The 16,808-nt window shown below is 50.0% G+C and overlaps 2 protein-coding genes across 2 annotated transcripts in view; both read left to right on the forward strand.

Moving 5' to 3' along the window:
• Window positions 1-1,992: 1,992 nt before the first annotated feature.
• Window positions 1,993-3,357, forward strand: LOC122913761 (agouti related neuropeptide). The gene is made up of 5 exons (XM_044260393.1): window positions 1,993-2,017; window positions 2,314-2,410; window positions 2,528-2,660; window positions 2,827-2,912; window positions 3,127-3,357. Exons 3-5 carry the CDS (start codon window positions 2,531-2,533, stop codon window positions 3,307-3,309), a joined length of 399 nt encoding a protein of 132 aa, XP_044116328.1. The 5' UTR covers window positions 1,993-2,017; window positions 2,314-2,410; window positions 2,528-2,530; the 3' UTR covers window positions 3,310-3,357.
• A 709-nt stretch (window positions 3,358-4,066) lies between these two features.
• The window catches only part of ATP6V0D1 (ATPase H+ transporting V0 subunit d1), a 38,749-nt gene continuing 26,007 nt past the window's right edge, over window positions 4,067-16,808 (forward strand). The window contains exon 1 of the mRNA XM_044255946.1: window positions 4,067-4,306. Within this exon, the coding sequence (XP_044111881.1) occupies window positions 4,177-4,306 (130 nt within the window). The 5' untranslated portion in view covers window positions 4,067-4,176. The remainder of the gene's footprint in view (window positions 4,307-16,808) is intronic.

Below are 16,808 nucleotides of genomic sequence, written 5' to 3' on the forward strand. Positions count from 1 at the left end.
ACTCGATCCCAGGACTCCGGGATCATGACCCGAGCTGAAGGCAGTCGTCCAACCAACTGAGCACTCCTGGGGCACTCTTCTATCAAAGCATTTATCCCATTGCATTTTAAAGAATTCTCTTTGTTTTTAACTTTTATTACGAAGATTTTCCAACAAAAACAAGGAGAGCAGTCATGGGGTAACGGAGCCCATGTACTCATCACCCAGTTTCAACAAATTACCAACTCATGAACAGTTTTATTTCATCCATATCATGTCCTGCTACTCCCTCTCCCTTGGATTATTTCACATCATTTTATCAACAAATACTTCATTATATTTCTCTAAAAATAAGCCACTTGAAACCACAATACCATGATCACAACTTTAAAAATGAACAATTATTCCTTGATGACATCAACTATCCAATGTTTATATTTCTCTCATTATCCTCCTGTGTTAATAGTTGGTTTTCCTGAATGTCTCACCCATCGGACCTGACGAGGGACTGGGGCTGCCCCTGGGAGAGCTTCAGCCCTTGCCCATCACTGCCCGGTCTTCACCTGAACACACACACAGGGGAAGACAGGCACTGCTCTGCAGAGGAGCGGACACTGAGTGCCTGGTGGGACCACCAGCATGGCCCCCCAAAATGGACAACTGTTCCTAGCATGGTGCGGACCAGGCCCAGCCAAGTGCTCACAGCCTCCACCTCAAATTACCTGAGGTGCTTTTCCAAAACCCACATGCACTCCCTGTTCCCCACCTCCAACTCCTCAGCCAGAATCTCCAAGGATGGGGCCAGGGGCCAGGGCTTGGGGGAAAGTGTCTTGGGTACACTTGATGCATGGCTCTTCTTGAACCCCAACTGGCCCCACCAAGATGGAAGGATATCTAGTGCCTGATACTTTCACCCTGCACCACTCTGAGAAGAGAAAGCCCTGGGGTCGACAACAGGGCCCAGCTCTAGCCTCTGGAAAAGAAGGGTCAATGTCAGTTTCCAGGGAGACCTTGGCACCAGGTCTACTTTGTGGCTATTTGTCACCAAAATAGCCAGTAGCATTGTCGGGGGAGAAAGGGGGATAGCCCTTTGCTGGATTATCCTGGGGCCATCTCCTCAGGGAAGTAGTATGTGATCCCGGGAGCTCATAGGACTGTGACCCTGTGCCAGCCACAAGTGAGCCCAGTGCTAGCCTGCTACCAGAACAGACATCAGTGCCCATCTGTTAAAGCAGCTGCCACAGCCCCGCCCTCTGTAGAGCAGCCCCTCCCCACGCAACTGAACCCCAACACTGACTGTTGGTACTGAAGGCTGAAGGCTGTCAGACGACAACATACAGTTTCCACCCGTTGCTGGGACGACTTCCTCATCCTGGCCAGAATAGCCTGTGTGAACCTAGACCAAAAACCCCAACAGCCTCTTCAAACTTATACTGACTCAGGCCAGCTCAGTTTGTACACTGAGGCCTTGAAGGTAATTCAGCCTATACCCCTTTTTCTGATGGGCAAGTGTGTGTTAGAGAGCCCCCCAGAAGGGAGAGGGCAGGCAGGGGCAGGCGGAGTCCTGTGTGTCCTCCCACCGTCACAGAAGGGCAGTCTTCACCCTGGCCTCCTGCTGATGAGACCAGGCGTGGGCACAGGCCTGACAACACAGGGCGGATGGGAACAGCCATTAGCACTAATGAGACAGGCATCCTGAAAGCTTTTTACTTTGAAGCTGCTCGCCCACCCAGGGAACAATCCGTTCTGCTTCCTTGGCTTCCAGGAAGCCCAGGCGGAAAAGGGTTTGGGAGAAGGAGCAGGGGTGGGGGGGTCTTAGAGAAGTCTGGAGGGACAAAGGGGAGGGGAAGAAGGACCAGGGATGGAGGCAGGAGGGCTTGGTTTTGGCTAAGTGGACTTCTCCCCTCCCCTTTCCCTCCAAACCCCCCCCCAGGGTCCAGGTCTGCACCCCACTCTGGCCACTGGCCCATCACCCTCTTCAGTGCCCTTGACTAAAGTTCCTGGAAGCAAAGGAAACAACATGCCACACAGGGTCTGAGTGAGCATCTCCGGGGCCACAAATTAAATTAATATCTCAGGGCTGCCTGCCTTGTTATTGCTAATGGCTCTGGCCTGTACCACCTCCCCGCCCCTACCCAGGTCCCTGTCCTGCAGAAATTTGGGGGTTCTGGGCACCCTACCTTGCTCCCAAACTTTGACTGGCACCTGGGGACCTCACCCCAAATCGGAGTTGGGCACACCTCTTATAGAGCATCCAAAAGCCCAGGTTGCAGGGAGAGAGGCCTGAGCTGTGCCCCCACCCTCTGGCGAGGGCCCCTTATGTCTTGGCTGCAGGCAGCAGTCACGTGTGGGGCGTTCATTAGACCCTGCCATATAAGCTGAGGGCACGGAGTGGCCAGAAACTCTCCAGGCAAGGATCCAGCAAGCAGAGGTAAGTCCTCAGGTTGGGCAGAGACCCCTGTTCTCTGGGAAGTCTCTATCTGGGGCTGGGCACCTGGAGGGTGCAAGGATGAGGAAGGACTAAGTGGTGGGTCTTACTGCTGGCCAGGTCATGCTGCCCGCAGTGCTGCTGAGCTGTGCTCTGCTGCTGGCACTGCCCCCCATGCAGGGGGCCGGCATGGGCCTGGCCCCACTGGAAGGCATCAGAAGTCCTGACCAGGCCCTGTTCCCAGAGCTCCCAGGTCAGTATGGGCAGGGGTGGAGCTGGGTGGAGCCTGGATACCCTCTGGCCACAAAGTATCCTGCTTGGTATGAGCCCTCCTTGCCCCTTCCGAATCCCAGACCTTGGAGGTGGGTGTTTAATGCATGGGGAGGGAGGGGGTTCTGCCCTCACATCACCTGTTCCAGGCCTGGGCCTGCAGTCCGCGCTGAAAAGGACAGCTGCAGAACAGTCAGGAGAGGCTCTGCTGCAGGAGGCTGAGGCCTTGGCAGAGGTAACCGCCCAGGAGAAGGGGGGATGGCCACAGGCCTTGGGAGGGGACATCAGGTGTCATCCCCTCTCTTCACCACATGACCCCTCCCCCGCGGTGAAACTGTAGACTATTGTCTCCATGCTCCACGGCCATCCTGCTTGGATTGGGGCAGGTGACATCCCTGGACCTGCCTTCAAAGGCCCATGCCTGCAATCCTGCTCCCTCACTCCTGTAGGTACTAGATCCGGAGGGCCGAGAGTCACGCTCCCCACGTCGCTGCGTAAGGCTGCATGAATCCTGTCTGGGACACCAGGTACCATGTTGCGACCCATGTGCCACGTGCTACTGCCGTTTCTTCAACGCCTTCTGCTACTGCCGGAAGCTGGGTACTGCCATGAACCCCTGCAGCCGTACCTAGTGGGCGAACGTCGGGTCCGGGGCTCTACATGGGGTAGTGAATAAAGGCTGGGACCAACCCCAAGGCTGTGGCGTTATTTCAAACGTGGCCGTCGGAGGTGGGAGGTCATGGAGGTCTCAGTAGGGATGGGGTTGCCACCAAGCCAAGAAATCACACACACACACACACCCCTACCCCAAGGTCTAGGCTACCCATCATCTGAATCACTTACATGCGTGGTCTTACGGTGCCAGGCTCCGGTGGGGAGGCAAAAAGGCCGGACTCCAGCCCTCCAGAATCTCGTACAAGAAATGCGGGTGCAGTGCGCAGTGCATACACGGCCTGGAACTCCCGGCAGGCCAGCAAGCGTTAGGCTCCAGGGCCTGCTTGAGGCTAACTTGACCTGTGATCTCAGCGAAGCCTGCCCCCCGAACCGTAGTTCCCTCCCAGGGAAGACTGCCTCAGCAGTCTGGAACATTTCCAAGCATAAGAAGCACCGTTTATTCCCATCTTTACTCGGCCTGCGCCTCAGGGTCAGCTACCCCAGACGATGGTGTAAAGCTAGAGGGCCCAATCGAATCCACGCGGCCACGTGCGCCACCACGCGGCCGGCCTCAGACACTCCAAGCTGGTTAAGGCCAGTAGCGAGACGCACGCCTACCCAGCCGCGCAGGCGCCAGAGGGCCCACACCTGCGCAATGCTTTCGGACGAAACCACCCGGAAGCCGGGCGCCACTCAGAGCCCCGCCCCTTTGTGGTCACGTGAGGCGGTCGCGCGTCACCTGACCCGCTTGACAGCCCGCTGCTGGCGCAGAGTCAGCTGATCTTGGAATCAAGCTGTCCACCCGGCGATCGGGGTTCTCCGATCTCGCCTCCCCCGCCGCAGCCATGTCGTTCTTCCCGGAGCTTTACTTCAACGTGGACAATGGCTACTTGGAGGGACTGGTGCGCGGCCTGAAGGCCGGAGTGCTCAGCCAGGCGGACTACCTCAATCTGGTGCAGTGCGAGACGCTGGAGGGTGAGCCGCGGGGCCGGGAGCTTGGGCCTTGAAAGGCTGGCAAGGAGACTGGCCCGGGCCTGAGGGTTCCGAGATCTGGGCGGGGAAGCCGGAGGCGGGGGTTCTCGAAGGGCCTGAGAGGCCTTGCTGGGAATCCAGCGGCCGATGGCGGGCGCCCAGGAAGGGAATATCCCTCCAGATGCGGCTCCGCACGGGCCCAGACATAACCAAGGCTTTGAGAACCGCGGTGGTTGGCGTCTGCTGGGGCCTCCGCTTCCCCCTTAAGCCTGCCGTGTAGTTTGAAAAAGAGGGTTTCTCGAGAGTGGTTGATCGGTGGTGCGAGAAGTGCCCATACAAAACTCTTTACCCTGACGTAGTCCAAGAAAGGCCCCGTGGCAACGCTTAGAGAAGCTAAGCGGAAAAGCCCCCGCTTCCCACCTAACATAACCAAGGCTTTGGGATCACTGTGTCTTAGCCTTGGCCGGCGTGGTGAGCCTTCCTGGGGGATTGCTCAGCCAACCTAGTGAGAGTTTGCTCCCATCGCCAAACCCCTGGCTGCGCAGAGTCTCCTGAAGGCAGTAATTTGGAGAGCAAGAGGTGGCCCTCCAAGTTTGGAAGTTCCTACACTTGCATTTGGCTAATAAATCCCACCTCCTCAGCGAGAAGGATTCAATTTTTAAAAATCAGCTGTTTAGGGTGCCTGGGTGGCTCAGTGGGTTAAGCTGCTGCCTTCGGCTCAGGTCATGATCTCAGGGTCCTGGGATCGAGTTCCGCATCGGGGGGGGTCTCTGCTCAGCAGGGAGCCTGCTTCCTCCTCTCTCTCTCTCTGCCTGCGCAGAGATCTCTCTCTGTCAAATAAATAAATTTTTAAAAAATCTTTTTAAAAATCAGCTGTTTATCTTGTAAATTGAACCAGTAAAGGGAAAATAGATACTTTAAAATTTTTAAATTTATTGAAGTTAAAATGCAATAATTCTGGGCTTTAACATAAACGTCTGAGGAAAGCTATTTGTCTGCCTTATAAGAGTGGAAATGGGAAGGAGAGGAGAGCACCTTAGGGTACTGTGTTGTAGGAGCCTGCCGGCAATCTGACTATCGTCACTGGGAAAAGGAGGAGAAACAGAGGAAGGCTGCCCAGGGCAGGGCCTGGCACACAGTTGGCATTTAATATGAGTTTTGTGGACTGACTGGGACTGGAGATCTTTCTTTGCTTAAATATGAAGGTGAACACAGTTGATGACCAACTGGCATTTGGTAAACTTGTTTCTTTTCTAGGTTTTCCTCACTCATGCTGCAGCCTGTCCTTCCTCTTCCAGTAGAGCTTTTGGGGTTCCCATCTTCCCAGAAACCCCCCACCATTATCCTCCATAGATGTGTTAGGCCATTCCTCCTGCAGCCCTGCTCAGCACATGGCCTGCCTTGTGGCACCCCATCTAGACCTTTAGGGTCACATTCAAGGATTCCCTTGCTCTTTCACACATACTCCTTTCCCTCACACAAGCCATCCCCCTCAACTCTTGGTACCCACAGTGTGGTGGACCCTGGGGTTGGAAAAATCTGAGTTTGAATCCTAGCCCTGCCAGTTACCAGGTTAACTTAGACGAGTTATTCTACGCTTCTGGGCCTTGGGTTCTTCATATGGTATAGTATCATCACCTATTTCATAAGGTTGTGAGATGTCAGCAGGCTTTTACATTTAAACACTTAGCCCAGCAATAAACACAGAATATGTGCTAGATAAATGTTAGCTCTTGCTTACACTACATTGCACTTGCCATTCCTTCTGTATCCATCTCTTCCCCACAAAGCCCAGTGATTCCCACCCTTCAAGGCCCAGGCCCAGTAGCATCCCATCTTAGAGCCCCCATGGTGATCATGGTAGGCTAGAATGTTGTCCCCTCCACCAATTACAGCTCCTGTGACTGTCTGTGCTATTTTCCTAGAAGTTTCTTGGCATAGAGTTTGGGATTTGGGGGACCCTGTATGCTGGAGATAGCCAAGACTATTCGGGGGCCGGGGATAACCAGAAGCAGGAGGAGTGACCAGAAACCCCATTATCCTCTACAGAAAGTCCTTCTCTGTTTCTAAGGGTGATACCAGAGGCCTTTGGTGCTGTTTTGTTGTTGTTGTTGCTGTTGTTTTGCCTCTGTGTGTCCTGAAGTGACAAGATTTCCAAAGAAGATGTTTCAGGTGTTGGACAGTTCCCAGAAGGCACAGGATACTGGGCAGAGGGTCCTGTTCTTCAAGGAAGGGCAGATGCAGACCTTTCACCACACCCCTGGGCTTTCTTCTTGGAATCCCACTCGAGAAAGGCATCTGCTACTCACCTCTTCTTCTAGAACTCAGTCTTTGAGGACCTTCAGAGTTCATATATTCTCTGTTGTCCATCTTGCTTCATTGCTTCATTTTCTATGCTCAGAGGTACGAGAAAAAACCTGGAGAGGTTAATTGAAGGGACAGAGTTGGGTGGTCACGAGAGCACTTTTTAACTCTGAGCGTTTCTGGATATGTAGAGTACCTTCTGGGGGCTGAGTCTTGTGCTGGAAATTGTGGGGAAGATGCAGTGGGTGAGAGATACACAAAGAGAAATCCTACAGTATTACTTTGAATGTTTTGATTCATCCAGTATATTTTAAGGAAGCACCTGTTTTCTGCCACGCACTGTGATAGGGGCTGAGGTATTTTGTTGAATGATGTTCTCTTGACCCTCATAATCCTGTGGTGGAGGTCGGTGTGGGCAGGGGGAAGACATTAAGAGATCAGTGTAGCATAGAAGTTACAAATGTGGGCTTACTACTTCTTGGCACTGCCATGTAACCTCTGTCCAGAGTTTTATTGTCTGTAAAGTGGTAATCATAATGGCACGTACTTCATGGGCTGGTTATGAAGGTTAAACAAGATAATTCATATAAAGCACTTAGCTCTTACAACTGAGCCAGCCAAGGTTACTGTTAGTTTTTTAAGATTTTTATTTATTTATTTGACAGACAGAGATCAAAAGTAGGCAGAGAGGCAGGCAGAGAAAGAGGGTGGGGAAGCAGGCTCCCCGCTGAGCAGAGAGCCTGATGCGGGGCTCGATCCCAGGACCCTGAGATCATGACCTGAGCCGAAGGCAGAGGCTTAACCCACTGAGCCACCCAGGTGCCCCATTACTGTTATTTTAAAGTGGACTAAATATATAATTACAGACTGAGGGGTGATAGTGGAAAACTTGATGGGCTGGAGCACCGCCTTCCACAGAGGCTTGCCATACGTGGGGTTCTCGGATGTATTTCAGGCATTAGGAGCATATGTATGCTACTTTGATGTTCAGATGTTTGTTTGCTTATTAAAGAAACATTGCCTAAAGGCCTATTGTGTGCCAGCTCCTGGGCTTTATAGGTGAGCCAAGCAGCTATTTCAGGCATTACCATAGTTCTGAGCCTCAACTCTCAGCTTTGACCCAGGGTTCGGCCCAAGAACATTGCTAGTAATTTGTCTGGCTGGATGTGGAACATTCAGGTGTGAGTGAGGCTCCAGCTCTGCCCTCCAGAATTTTCCCCTTCCTCTTTCCTCTTTAAAACTATTTTTTTAAAGATTTTATTTGTTTCTTTGACAGAGATCACAGATAGGCAGAGAGGCAGGCAGAGAGAGAGAGAGTGAGAGAAGCAGGCCCCCCGCTGAGCAGAGAGCCCGATGTGGGACTTGATCCCAGGACCCCGAGACCATGACCCAAGCCAAAGGCAGAGGCCCAACACATTGAGCCACCCAGGCATCCCCCAAATTATTTTAAACTGATGTTGTCGAGTATATACAAATTAGAAGGAATAGTATCACGAGTCTCTAATAATCATTTAACTATAACAATGATCAATTCTTGTCATTAGGACAATTGTCTCTAAATAGCTTTTAGTTTCACTAAATAGCTCCACTTACCCTCCCAACTCCTAAATTATTTTGAAGTAAATCCCAGACAACGCATCATTTCAGTCACCTGGGTGGCTCAGTTGGTTAAACAGCTGCTTTCGGCTCAGGTCACGATCCCAGGGCCCTGGGTTCAAGTCCAAAATCAGGCTCCTTGCTCACAGGGAGCCTGCTTCTCTCTCTGCCTCTGCCTGCCACTCTGTCTGCTTGTGCTCTCTCTCTCTCTGAGAAATAAATAAAAAATCTTAAAAAAAAAAGGTCATGACTAATTTTTAAACAATTTTTTTACATTAAAAAAAAATAACCGCAATGCTGTTATTCCTCCTTTAAAAGAAACAATAATTTGTTAAAGTCATCAACTATCCATTTAGTGTTCAGATTTCTCACATCACCTCAAATTTTTAAAATTTTAAAAATATTAAACTTGTTTCAATCAGGATTCAGATATGATCTATACATTTTAGCTGGCTAATGCTGTCTCAAGTCTTTTATGGATTTTTAAAAAGATTTTATTTATTGGGGTGCCTGGGTGGCTTAGTGGGTTAAAGCCTCTGCCTTCAGCTCAGGTCATGATCTCAGGGATCCTGGGATCGAGCTCTGCATCAGGCTCTCTGCTTGGCAGGGAGCCTGCTTCCTCCTCTCTCTCTCTCTCTCTGCCTGCCTCTCTGCCTACTTGTGATCTCTATCTGTCAAATTAAATAAATAAAATCATTTTTAAGATTTTATTTATTTTATTCGACAGAGAGATAGAGAGCACAAGTAGGCAGAGCAGCAGAGCAGCAGGCAGAGGGAGAGAAAGAAGCAGGCTCTCCACCGAGCAGGTAGCCCGATGTGGGACTCGATCCCAGGATCCTGGGATCATGACTCGAGGCGAAGGCAGCCACTTAACTGACTGAGCCCCCCAGGCACCCCTCGGGTCTTTTAATACATAGGTTCTTTGTCTCTCTTATTTTTCCTTTCACTTATTGAAGAAACTGGGTCATTTGATTTATGGGTTTTTCCCACCATCTCAATTTTGCTGATACCCTTGCTGTATAGTTAGATATATACCTCTGTCCTGTGTTTTTTCCTGTAAATTGGTAGTTAGATGTAGGGGCTTGATTAGAGTCTAGTTCAGCTTTTTTGGAAAAAAGAATATTTAATAGGTGATTTTGTACTTCTATTGGGAAGCACGTAACATCTAGTTGTTTCTCTTTTTATGACATAAAAATCATCAACATTTATCGCCTAGAATCATGATTTCAGTAGGTGTTGCAAAATGGTGATATGCTAATTCCTTGTTTCCTTCTTTGATTGCTAGCTTGAATATTTCTATCTAAGGAGACTTCCACTAATCAATTGCTTTGTTACCCTGAAATACAGTCTATATTAGTGAGGTAGGATAAATGCTTGATTCTTTCCTGTATTTCTTAGTTTTCAAAATAATGAGTTGGTTCTCCAGCATCCTTCAGAGGACAAAGGAGGTTTGTTCTTTTTCTTTTTCTTGGTATAGTATCATGAGGCACATGTGGATTTTGATATATTTTTGTCTTTTAATCTTTTTATTAAAGTTCAAACTATCCCTTGGCCAGTGGGAGCTTATTCAATAGGCTGTTGAGTCTTTTTGACACAATCCTGTAGCCTTTGAGAGCTTTCCTTACTTCAGAGATAACGATATCTTCTAATCTTATCTTACACATTTCCTGACCCAGACCTAGAGTCCTCATTTCTCTTAGGAGACCTCATTCTTTTTATTAGAAAAATTATATTTAGAGATCATAATAAGTCTAAGGGGTTCTCATTGCTACTGGGTTGGTCATTGTTTCCAGGATTTTTCTATAGATTAGCTCTCTTCTTACTCAGAAACACAGAAAATGGAGAAAAGCATATGGCTAGCTGGATTATTCAGCCACAATTCAGCTGATGCTCATTTCCTAATTTGGAATGGAGCCTCTATCTGACAATTGGGCCAGTCAGGACATCCCTTTCCTGTTGTAAAGAAATATAATTAACATTCAGGACCGGGAGAGCCAGCAAATTAAATGCTTGGGGACCATGATTGGAGGGCTCACATGTACGGTATGCTGGCTGTCTTCCAGAATTCTTTATCCCTCTCTGTTCTGAGTTGCTTGTGTTCTTTTCATTACAACATTTCCTTCTGCATTTCAACATTTTTTTCCATAAGAGACTGTCTCTTAAGGGAAGGAGAAAGGAAGACTCCAGGCTGGGCTCGGCCAGTCATCAGTCACATGAAACTGCGGGTGCAGAGGTGGATGGTGTCCTCCAGGAGCCGCAAGTCATTCATCACTAACTGTGGTGTGGCAAGGAGTGTGGCTGGAGCATTACAGATCAGGTCTGGAGGGATTGCAAAAGCCATAGAGGAAGTGCTTTGTCCTGAGTGAGGGGATGGGTGAGGGAAACAATTGAACTTGTGCTTTAGAGTGCACATGCAGTGGCAAAAGGAGATCGGAAGTGGGGGCCGCACCAGAAGGGGGAAGAACGACTTGCAGGGTTTTATAAGGAATCCAGGTCAGAGGTGATGTCTGCTTGCCTTTGGCATGGGCAAGGGTCATTGTGGGGGAATCTTAGGAAGAGGACGCGATAGGACTTGAGAGATTGCATAAGGCACTGAGGAAGCCCATGTCCTCACCGCTGGTATAGGCAACTGTTTCAGTGGCAGAGTGAAATGATAGTGGAATGCAGAAGAGAAGGTTGGAGAAAGAAGGAGAAAAATGGGATCGAGGGAACTGTGATCCATTTGAATAGCAATGTAGAGGCGATTTTTGGTGCTCAGGTGAGTCTGAGCTTGGGAGACAACTTTGGGAATCAGGGTAGAAGTGCGGCTGCTGCCTCTAAGAGAGCATTGAGTCAGGAAGAGCAGAAGCCCGAGATGAGATCCTCCCCCAGGAGAGGCTCCAGTTAAGCAAGGGCTCCTGCCGGAAAGGTGAAAGACACCCCCTGAAAGGTGGGCAGCCCCAGCAGAGAACCTGAAAAAAGAAGGGGTGATGAATGCCAAATGTGGCCTAGAGACTGAAATAAAGTCAGACAGCTTTTCACTTGGATTTCCCATTCAGAGGTCACAGTGACCCTAATAAGAAGAGAAGAGAGTTGGGACTAAAAGGTGAGAGCAGTGCATGCAGTGTATGGGCAGAGATGACCTACAGATGGAACAGAGCTCACTGGGGAACTAATCCCAGCTCAGCCACCTACTGGCTTTGTGACCTTGAGCAAATTGTTTGTCCTCAGCTGTACAGTCAGAAACGTTAATAGCATCTCTTCGAGATGTATATGGAATATAAGGACAGGGCCCCGTGCCAAGTGCACAGTCAGGGCAGCCAGATGCTGTCACCATGGTCAGTCCCTCCTATCACTCCTGAAAGACAGGCGCCACATTGGGCCTTGAATGGGTAATGAAAACATGGCACATAGGTCTTGCCTAGGGGCAAGTGTGCCTGTCTAATGGGCAGACAACATCGAAAGTATAGAAGGCACAAGGTAAATTTCAGGGGGATGGGAGCAGGTGGGGCAAAAGTGTACAGGGTTTCTCTTAGGGGTTCTGAAGTCAATGGTGGTGCTGATCACACAACTTGGTGGCTATACTGAGACCCACTGAATTGTACACTTTAAATGGGAAAGTTGTATGGCATATGAATTCCATCTCAGTAAAGCTCTTACCGTAAGTCAGCCAGGCTGAGGAGGTGGGAAGAAGGCATGGTGTTAGCGTCTTGGAAACATGGAACTTCGTAGAGTGTCTGAGGAGCTTCAGGAACTGGGAAGAGTGAAAAAAACACGTGTCAATGTGTGCAGGGGCTGAGGGTGGGCAGGTACATCACGCTCGTTCATGAAAGACTTTGAGTGCCTTGAACACAGCTCAGGAGGGATGAATGTTAGGATTAAAAAAAAAAAAAAAGACGGGAAGGGAGAGATTCTTAGGGTTAGGTTGTGGCCAGTGTGTGGGAAATGTCTAAGAGCTTCTGTATATAGTCTTGCCTGGAAATATTTCCTGTATAGCATTTTGTTGGTCACAGGAGGCTCTGTTGATTTGGTGAAGTTAGAGGACCGTGGCTTGGACAGAAAGAGGAGCTTAGCTCAGTGCAGAATTCCTCAGAGTCGGCTGTATTCTGAAAGAAGAGATAACACCGCCCTGAGAGTCCACTGGCCACAAGCAAGAGAGAGAAGAGCTTGGGGGCATTGGGAGAAGAGTGTGCAGAGGTAACAACCTGGAGAAGTTTGCATCGTGGATCGAAGAGAACAAAGACCTTGATTCTGAGGTCTGAGAGCCTGGCCCCAGACACACCTGCAGTTTCCTCCTTGGTCTTTCAGGATCCATGTTGTCCTGGCTGCCCTGGGCAATGGTGTCACCGAGTGACGAAAACCCTGGTACCCAGTGATGGATGAGGGGGCAGGGGTCATTGGTGGTGACCGTGGCCACCCGATACCTTGCTGCTGCTCCCCCAGAGGCGGAGGCTCCAGAGTGGAGGTGGAGGCTTGAGAGGGGCAGGAGAGAGGTCTTGCTGTCACGAGCCAGTTTGGACTTGGTCCTTTAGTAGATGGGGTGGGGGAGGTTGCGAAGGGACTAGGGGTAGAAGGAGGACGCAGTCAGAAACTTGGTCTGAGGCTCTGGAGGCTGGATTTAGGCAGAGCCAGGGTGGAGGCGGGCGGCTCTTCCGGCTCTCCACGTGAGAAAACATGGCCGAATCGGGGCAGAAGTAGCATGAGGGGAGATGAAGGACTGGGATCAGGCACCAGCTGAGGGGGTGAGACCCACAAGGTTGGGCCAGTTTTTATTCGGCGTGGGGATGAGAGGGGTTAGCAATCTGGCTTCTGACTTCATGAATGAATGGATGGGTGCTGGGAGGGCTTCTGAGATGAGGAGCAGCGGAAGAGGAGACAGTTTGGGGTATGACTGGGTTGACAGAAGAGGTGTTCTGGCTCAGATGTGCTGAGTCGGGATGTCTGAGGGAGGCCGCTTTGTGGGCCCAGAGCTCAGGGGAAGTAGCACTGAAGATACCAGTCTGGAAGTCTCAGCACGCTGACTGGTTGGCAGCGTGTCAGCCCACACTCGGCCGTCTGTAAGCTCGCAGCCAGGCCAAGTCTTCCTTAGAAGCCCAGTCCTGCCAGGAGGACAGGCCAAGACAGACCAAGACACAAGCGTGGTCTGACGAGGACACCGGGCACGGAGCCTGCTTTGGCGAGTGGTGCAGGGAGAGCAATAGCCAGGGACTCCCCACTGATCCCTTCCTTGCGTTCTCCTGCATGACTGGGAATGGGGGTTTGGTTTCATTTTGACTAGACATATATATAATTTTTAATTCCAAAAAGGAAAGTTGGTGGAAGGGTGACTCAGTATGGACCTTTTGGGGGACACCTTGTTAAAACCTTGCATGTGTATATACGCCGTGTCCTCGTAGCCCCACTTAGAGGACTGTGTCCTTCTAGATTAGCACAAGATGGCTTATATGGAGATGTTCCCATCAGCCTTGTTCATAACCGCAGTCGGTTAGAACCAATAGAATATTCATCAACAGGGGCAGGTTAAGTAAACCATGGTCTGTCTTTACCGTGGAGTACTATGCAAGTGTTCAAAAGCATGAAGTTCTATAAGGACTGATTTAAAAGTATATTGTTGATATGTTCCCATTTTAGAAGAATATTCTTTGTACCTGAAAAGGTGTTTGGAAGCACAGACACCATGTGGTCTAGAATAGCAGCCTCTGGAGGAAGGAATTAAGAGGCTGGGAGGGGAATATGTGCCTTTTTAATTTTATGTACTCTTTGGATTTATTGCAGTGAACAAATAGTTTATAATTTAAGACACCTGATAAAGATATGTAAAATAAGGGAAATTAGAACATAGAGATATGCAGAGAAGCTATTTACACCCAACGGGCCATCCCGGATGAGACCTCTGCTGGTGACCCTGGACACGTGCCTTCCAGATGCGGGGGCCAGTCTGATTCTTCAAGTCCCTTCTCTTTACACCTGAAGACTCAGAGCCCAGGGGATACTTGAGGGCCCAGGCTGGGGCTTGACACCTCTGGCTGGTGACCAGGCCAGAACCTCAGGGCTCCTGTCCAGGTATAGCTCACCTGCTCACCTCTCACCTGACCTTCTTTCTCTTTTCTTCTTCACCTCCCCTCCAGCCCTTCTTGCTTTTCCTTTCCTGATTACATCTTGTGCTGGTATATACTTTAGCATAGGACGTGATAGCCCCTGTTTCACAAGCCTTGCCCCAGAGGTCATGTCAGAACTTGCTCTGCAGGGTGATAACACATTTTTTCTTGGATTTTACTCAGTGATTTCTTGGGCTTGGTTTCTGTGGTGGAACCCATGTCTGTACCCAAGCCTAGGTAGGGCCTTTTGCTGTGGCCTTGGCATAGGCAAATGGGAGCCACCGAGGACCCTTGAAGAGAGACTTTCTGGATGGCCAGGGTTTCTGGATGGTAGAGAAGGAAAGGCCCCAACATCTTAACTTAAATATCTTGCAGGGAAGCCCTCTGGAATGTGTTGGTCTCCCTTTTCTGCTTTCTTAGTGGCACACACTGAGCACGGGAGAGCTTGTCCCATATCAGGGCTGACTGACTTCGAATGGAAGGAACTATGAAGTTCCTGAGGGCCCAAGTCCGCTTGGGATGGTTTGGGCTCCTGGCACCCTGTCAGACTGCCCACTCGCCCACCCTCCACAGCCAGGGTGCCTGCTACAGCACCCCACACCCTTGTTCTAACTCGTAGTTGTTCTTGGGCTTTGGGCTCAGCCGTCCGACACACTGCAACTTGTTAGAGGGTCTGCTTCCAGAACAAATAGGTGTGAGGACATGAAGCAGTGTCCTCTCCTGTAAATTACCTGTGCCTGCTCAGAGTCAGGAGCCTCGGGGTCCTCCTAGGTCACCAGGACCTTCGTTGAGTTCCGGTTGGGGGTGGGGGACATCAGGCAGATGTCTCAGGCAGATGGCTTCCTTTCTGGCTAGCTGTGTGAGGCTAAGCATGTGATTTCATACTTCGGAGCTTGTTTGCCCTCCTGAGAAATGAAATAATTTGCAGGCTGTGAGGATTCAGCAACACAGTGCCTAGCAAGAGTGAAGGCTCAGTAGATATTCATATGACTAGATGATCATGACTCAGTATAGATCCTGGCAGACTACTAGGCTTTGGTGTACAGGGGAGGAAAAGCTAAGGCCCTGATCCTGGAGGGCTGTGCCATGTCATAGATTATTCTGTTTCTGGGTTATTAAGCACCTGCTTTTTGAAAACTTTTTTTTTTAAAGATTTTATTTATTTATTTGAGAGAGAATGAGTGAGAGAGAGCATGAGAGAAGAGAAGGTCAGAGGGAGAAGCAGACTCCCCAAGGAACCGGGAACCCGATGCTGGGACTCGATCCTGCAAGTCCGGGATCATGACCTGAGCCGAAGGCAGTCGCTCAACCAACTGAGCCACCCAGGCACCCTGAAAACTTTTTAAAGATTTAATTTTTTTTTAATTTTTTTTTTTAAAGTAGTCTCCATGCCCAGCATGGAACCCAACATGGGGCTTGAACTCACGACCCAGAGATCAAGACCTGGGCTGAGATCAAGAGTCAGATGCTTGGGGCACCTGGATGGCTCTGTGGGTTAAAGTCTCTGCCTTTGGCTCAGGTCATGATCTCAGGGTCCTTGGATCGAACCCCCCCCCCGCCCCGCATTGGGCTCTCTGCTTAGCAGGGAGCCTGCTTCCCTTCCTCTCTCTCTGCCTGCCGCTCTGCCTACTTGTGATCTCTGTCTGTCAAATAAATTAAACAAACAAACAAAAATCTAAAAAAAAAAAAAAAAAAGAGTCTGATGCTTAACAGGCTGAGCCACCCAGCTGCCCCTAAAGATTTTTTTTAAAAAGATTTTATTTAGGGGTGACTGGGTGGCCTCAGTTGGTTAAGCAGCTGCTTTTGGTTCAGGTCTTGATCCCAGGGCCCTTGCACATGCTCTCTCTCTCTCCCTCTCTGTGAAAAAAAATAAGTAAAATCTTTTTAAAAAGCTTAAAGATTTTATTTGTAAGAGAGAATGTGTGTGTGCGCACAAGCATGCGGGGTGGGGGTGGGAGGAGGGGCAGAGGGAGAGGGAGACGCAGGCTCACCGCTGAGCTGGGAGCCCATCTTGGGGCTCGCTCCCAGGACCCTGGAATCATGACATGAGCCATAACCTCAGCCACCCAGGCATCTGTCCCTAAAGGTTTGATTTTTAAGTAATCACTGCACCCGGCATGGGACTCAAACTCACAACCTGCAGATCAGGAATCGAGTGTGCTACTGACTGAGCCAGCCGGTAAGGCAGCGCCTGCTTTTTTTAGATCTGGCATTAGGCAGTAGAGGCAGGTGGGGGTGGGCTGGAAAGCTGGATCAAGGGATTTGGAGACTTGGGAGAGTTTGGCTGGCTGAGCTGGGAAGCGAGAGTGTAGGGGACTGAGGATCCCCAGGCTTCCTCTGCAGGCTCTCCAGTCTTGCTACTTAGAAGGTTCTGTCTTCAGTGATGCAAGACAGACCAGTCCCTTGTGACCGGAGTCAGGCCCACCTTGTCTCCATTCTGGCTTTCCCAGACTCATGTCTATCTTGGGCCTATTCCTTGTTTTTTATGACACATTCCTGTGCGGCTTTGCCAGTGCCTGCAGCCTCCT

Source organism: Neovison vison, chromosome 7 (genome assembly GCF_020171115.1).
Source record: "Neovison vison isolate M4711 chromosome 7, ASM_NN_V1, whole genome shotgun sequence".
Classification (NCBI taxonomy): domain Eukaryota; kingdom Metazoa; phylum Chordata; class Mammalia; order Carnivora; family Mustelidae; genus Neogale; species Neogale vison.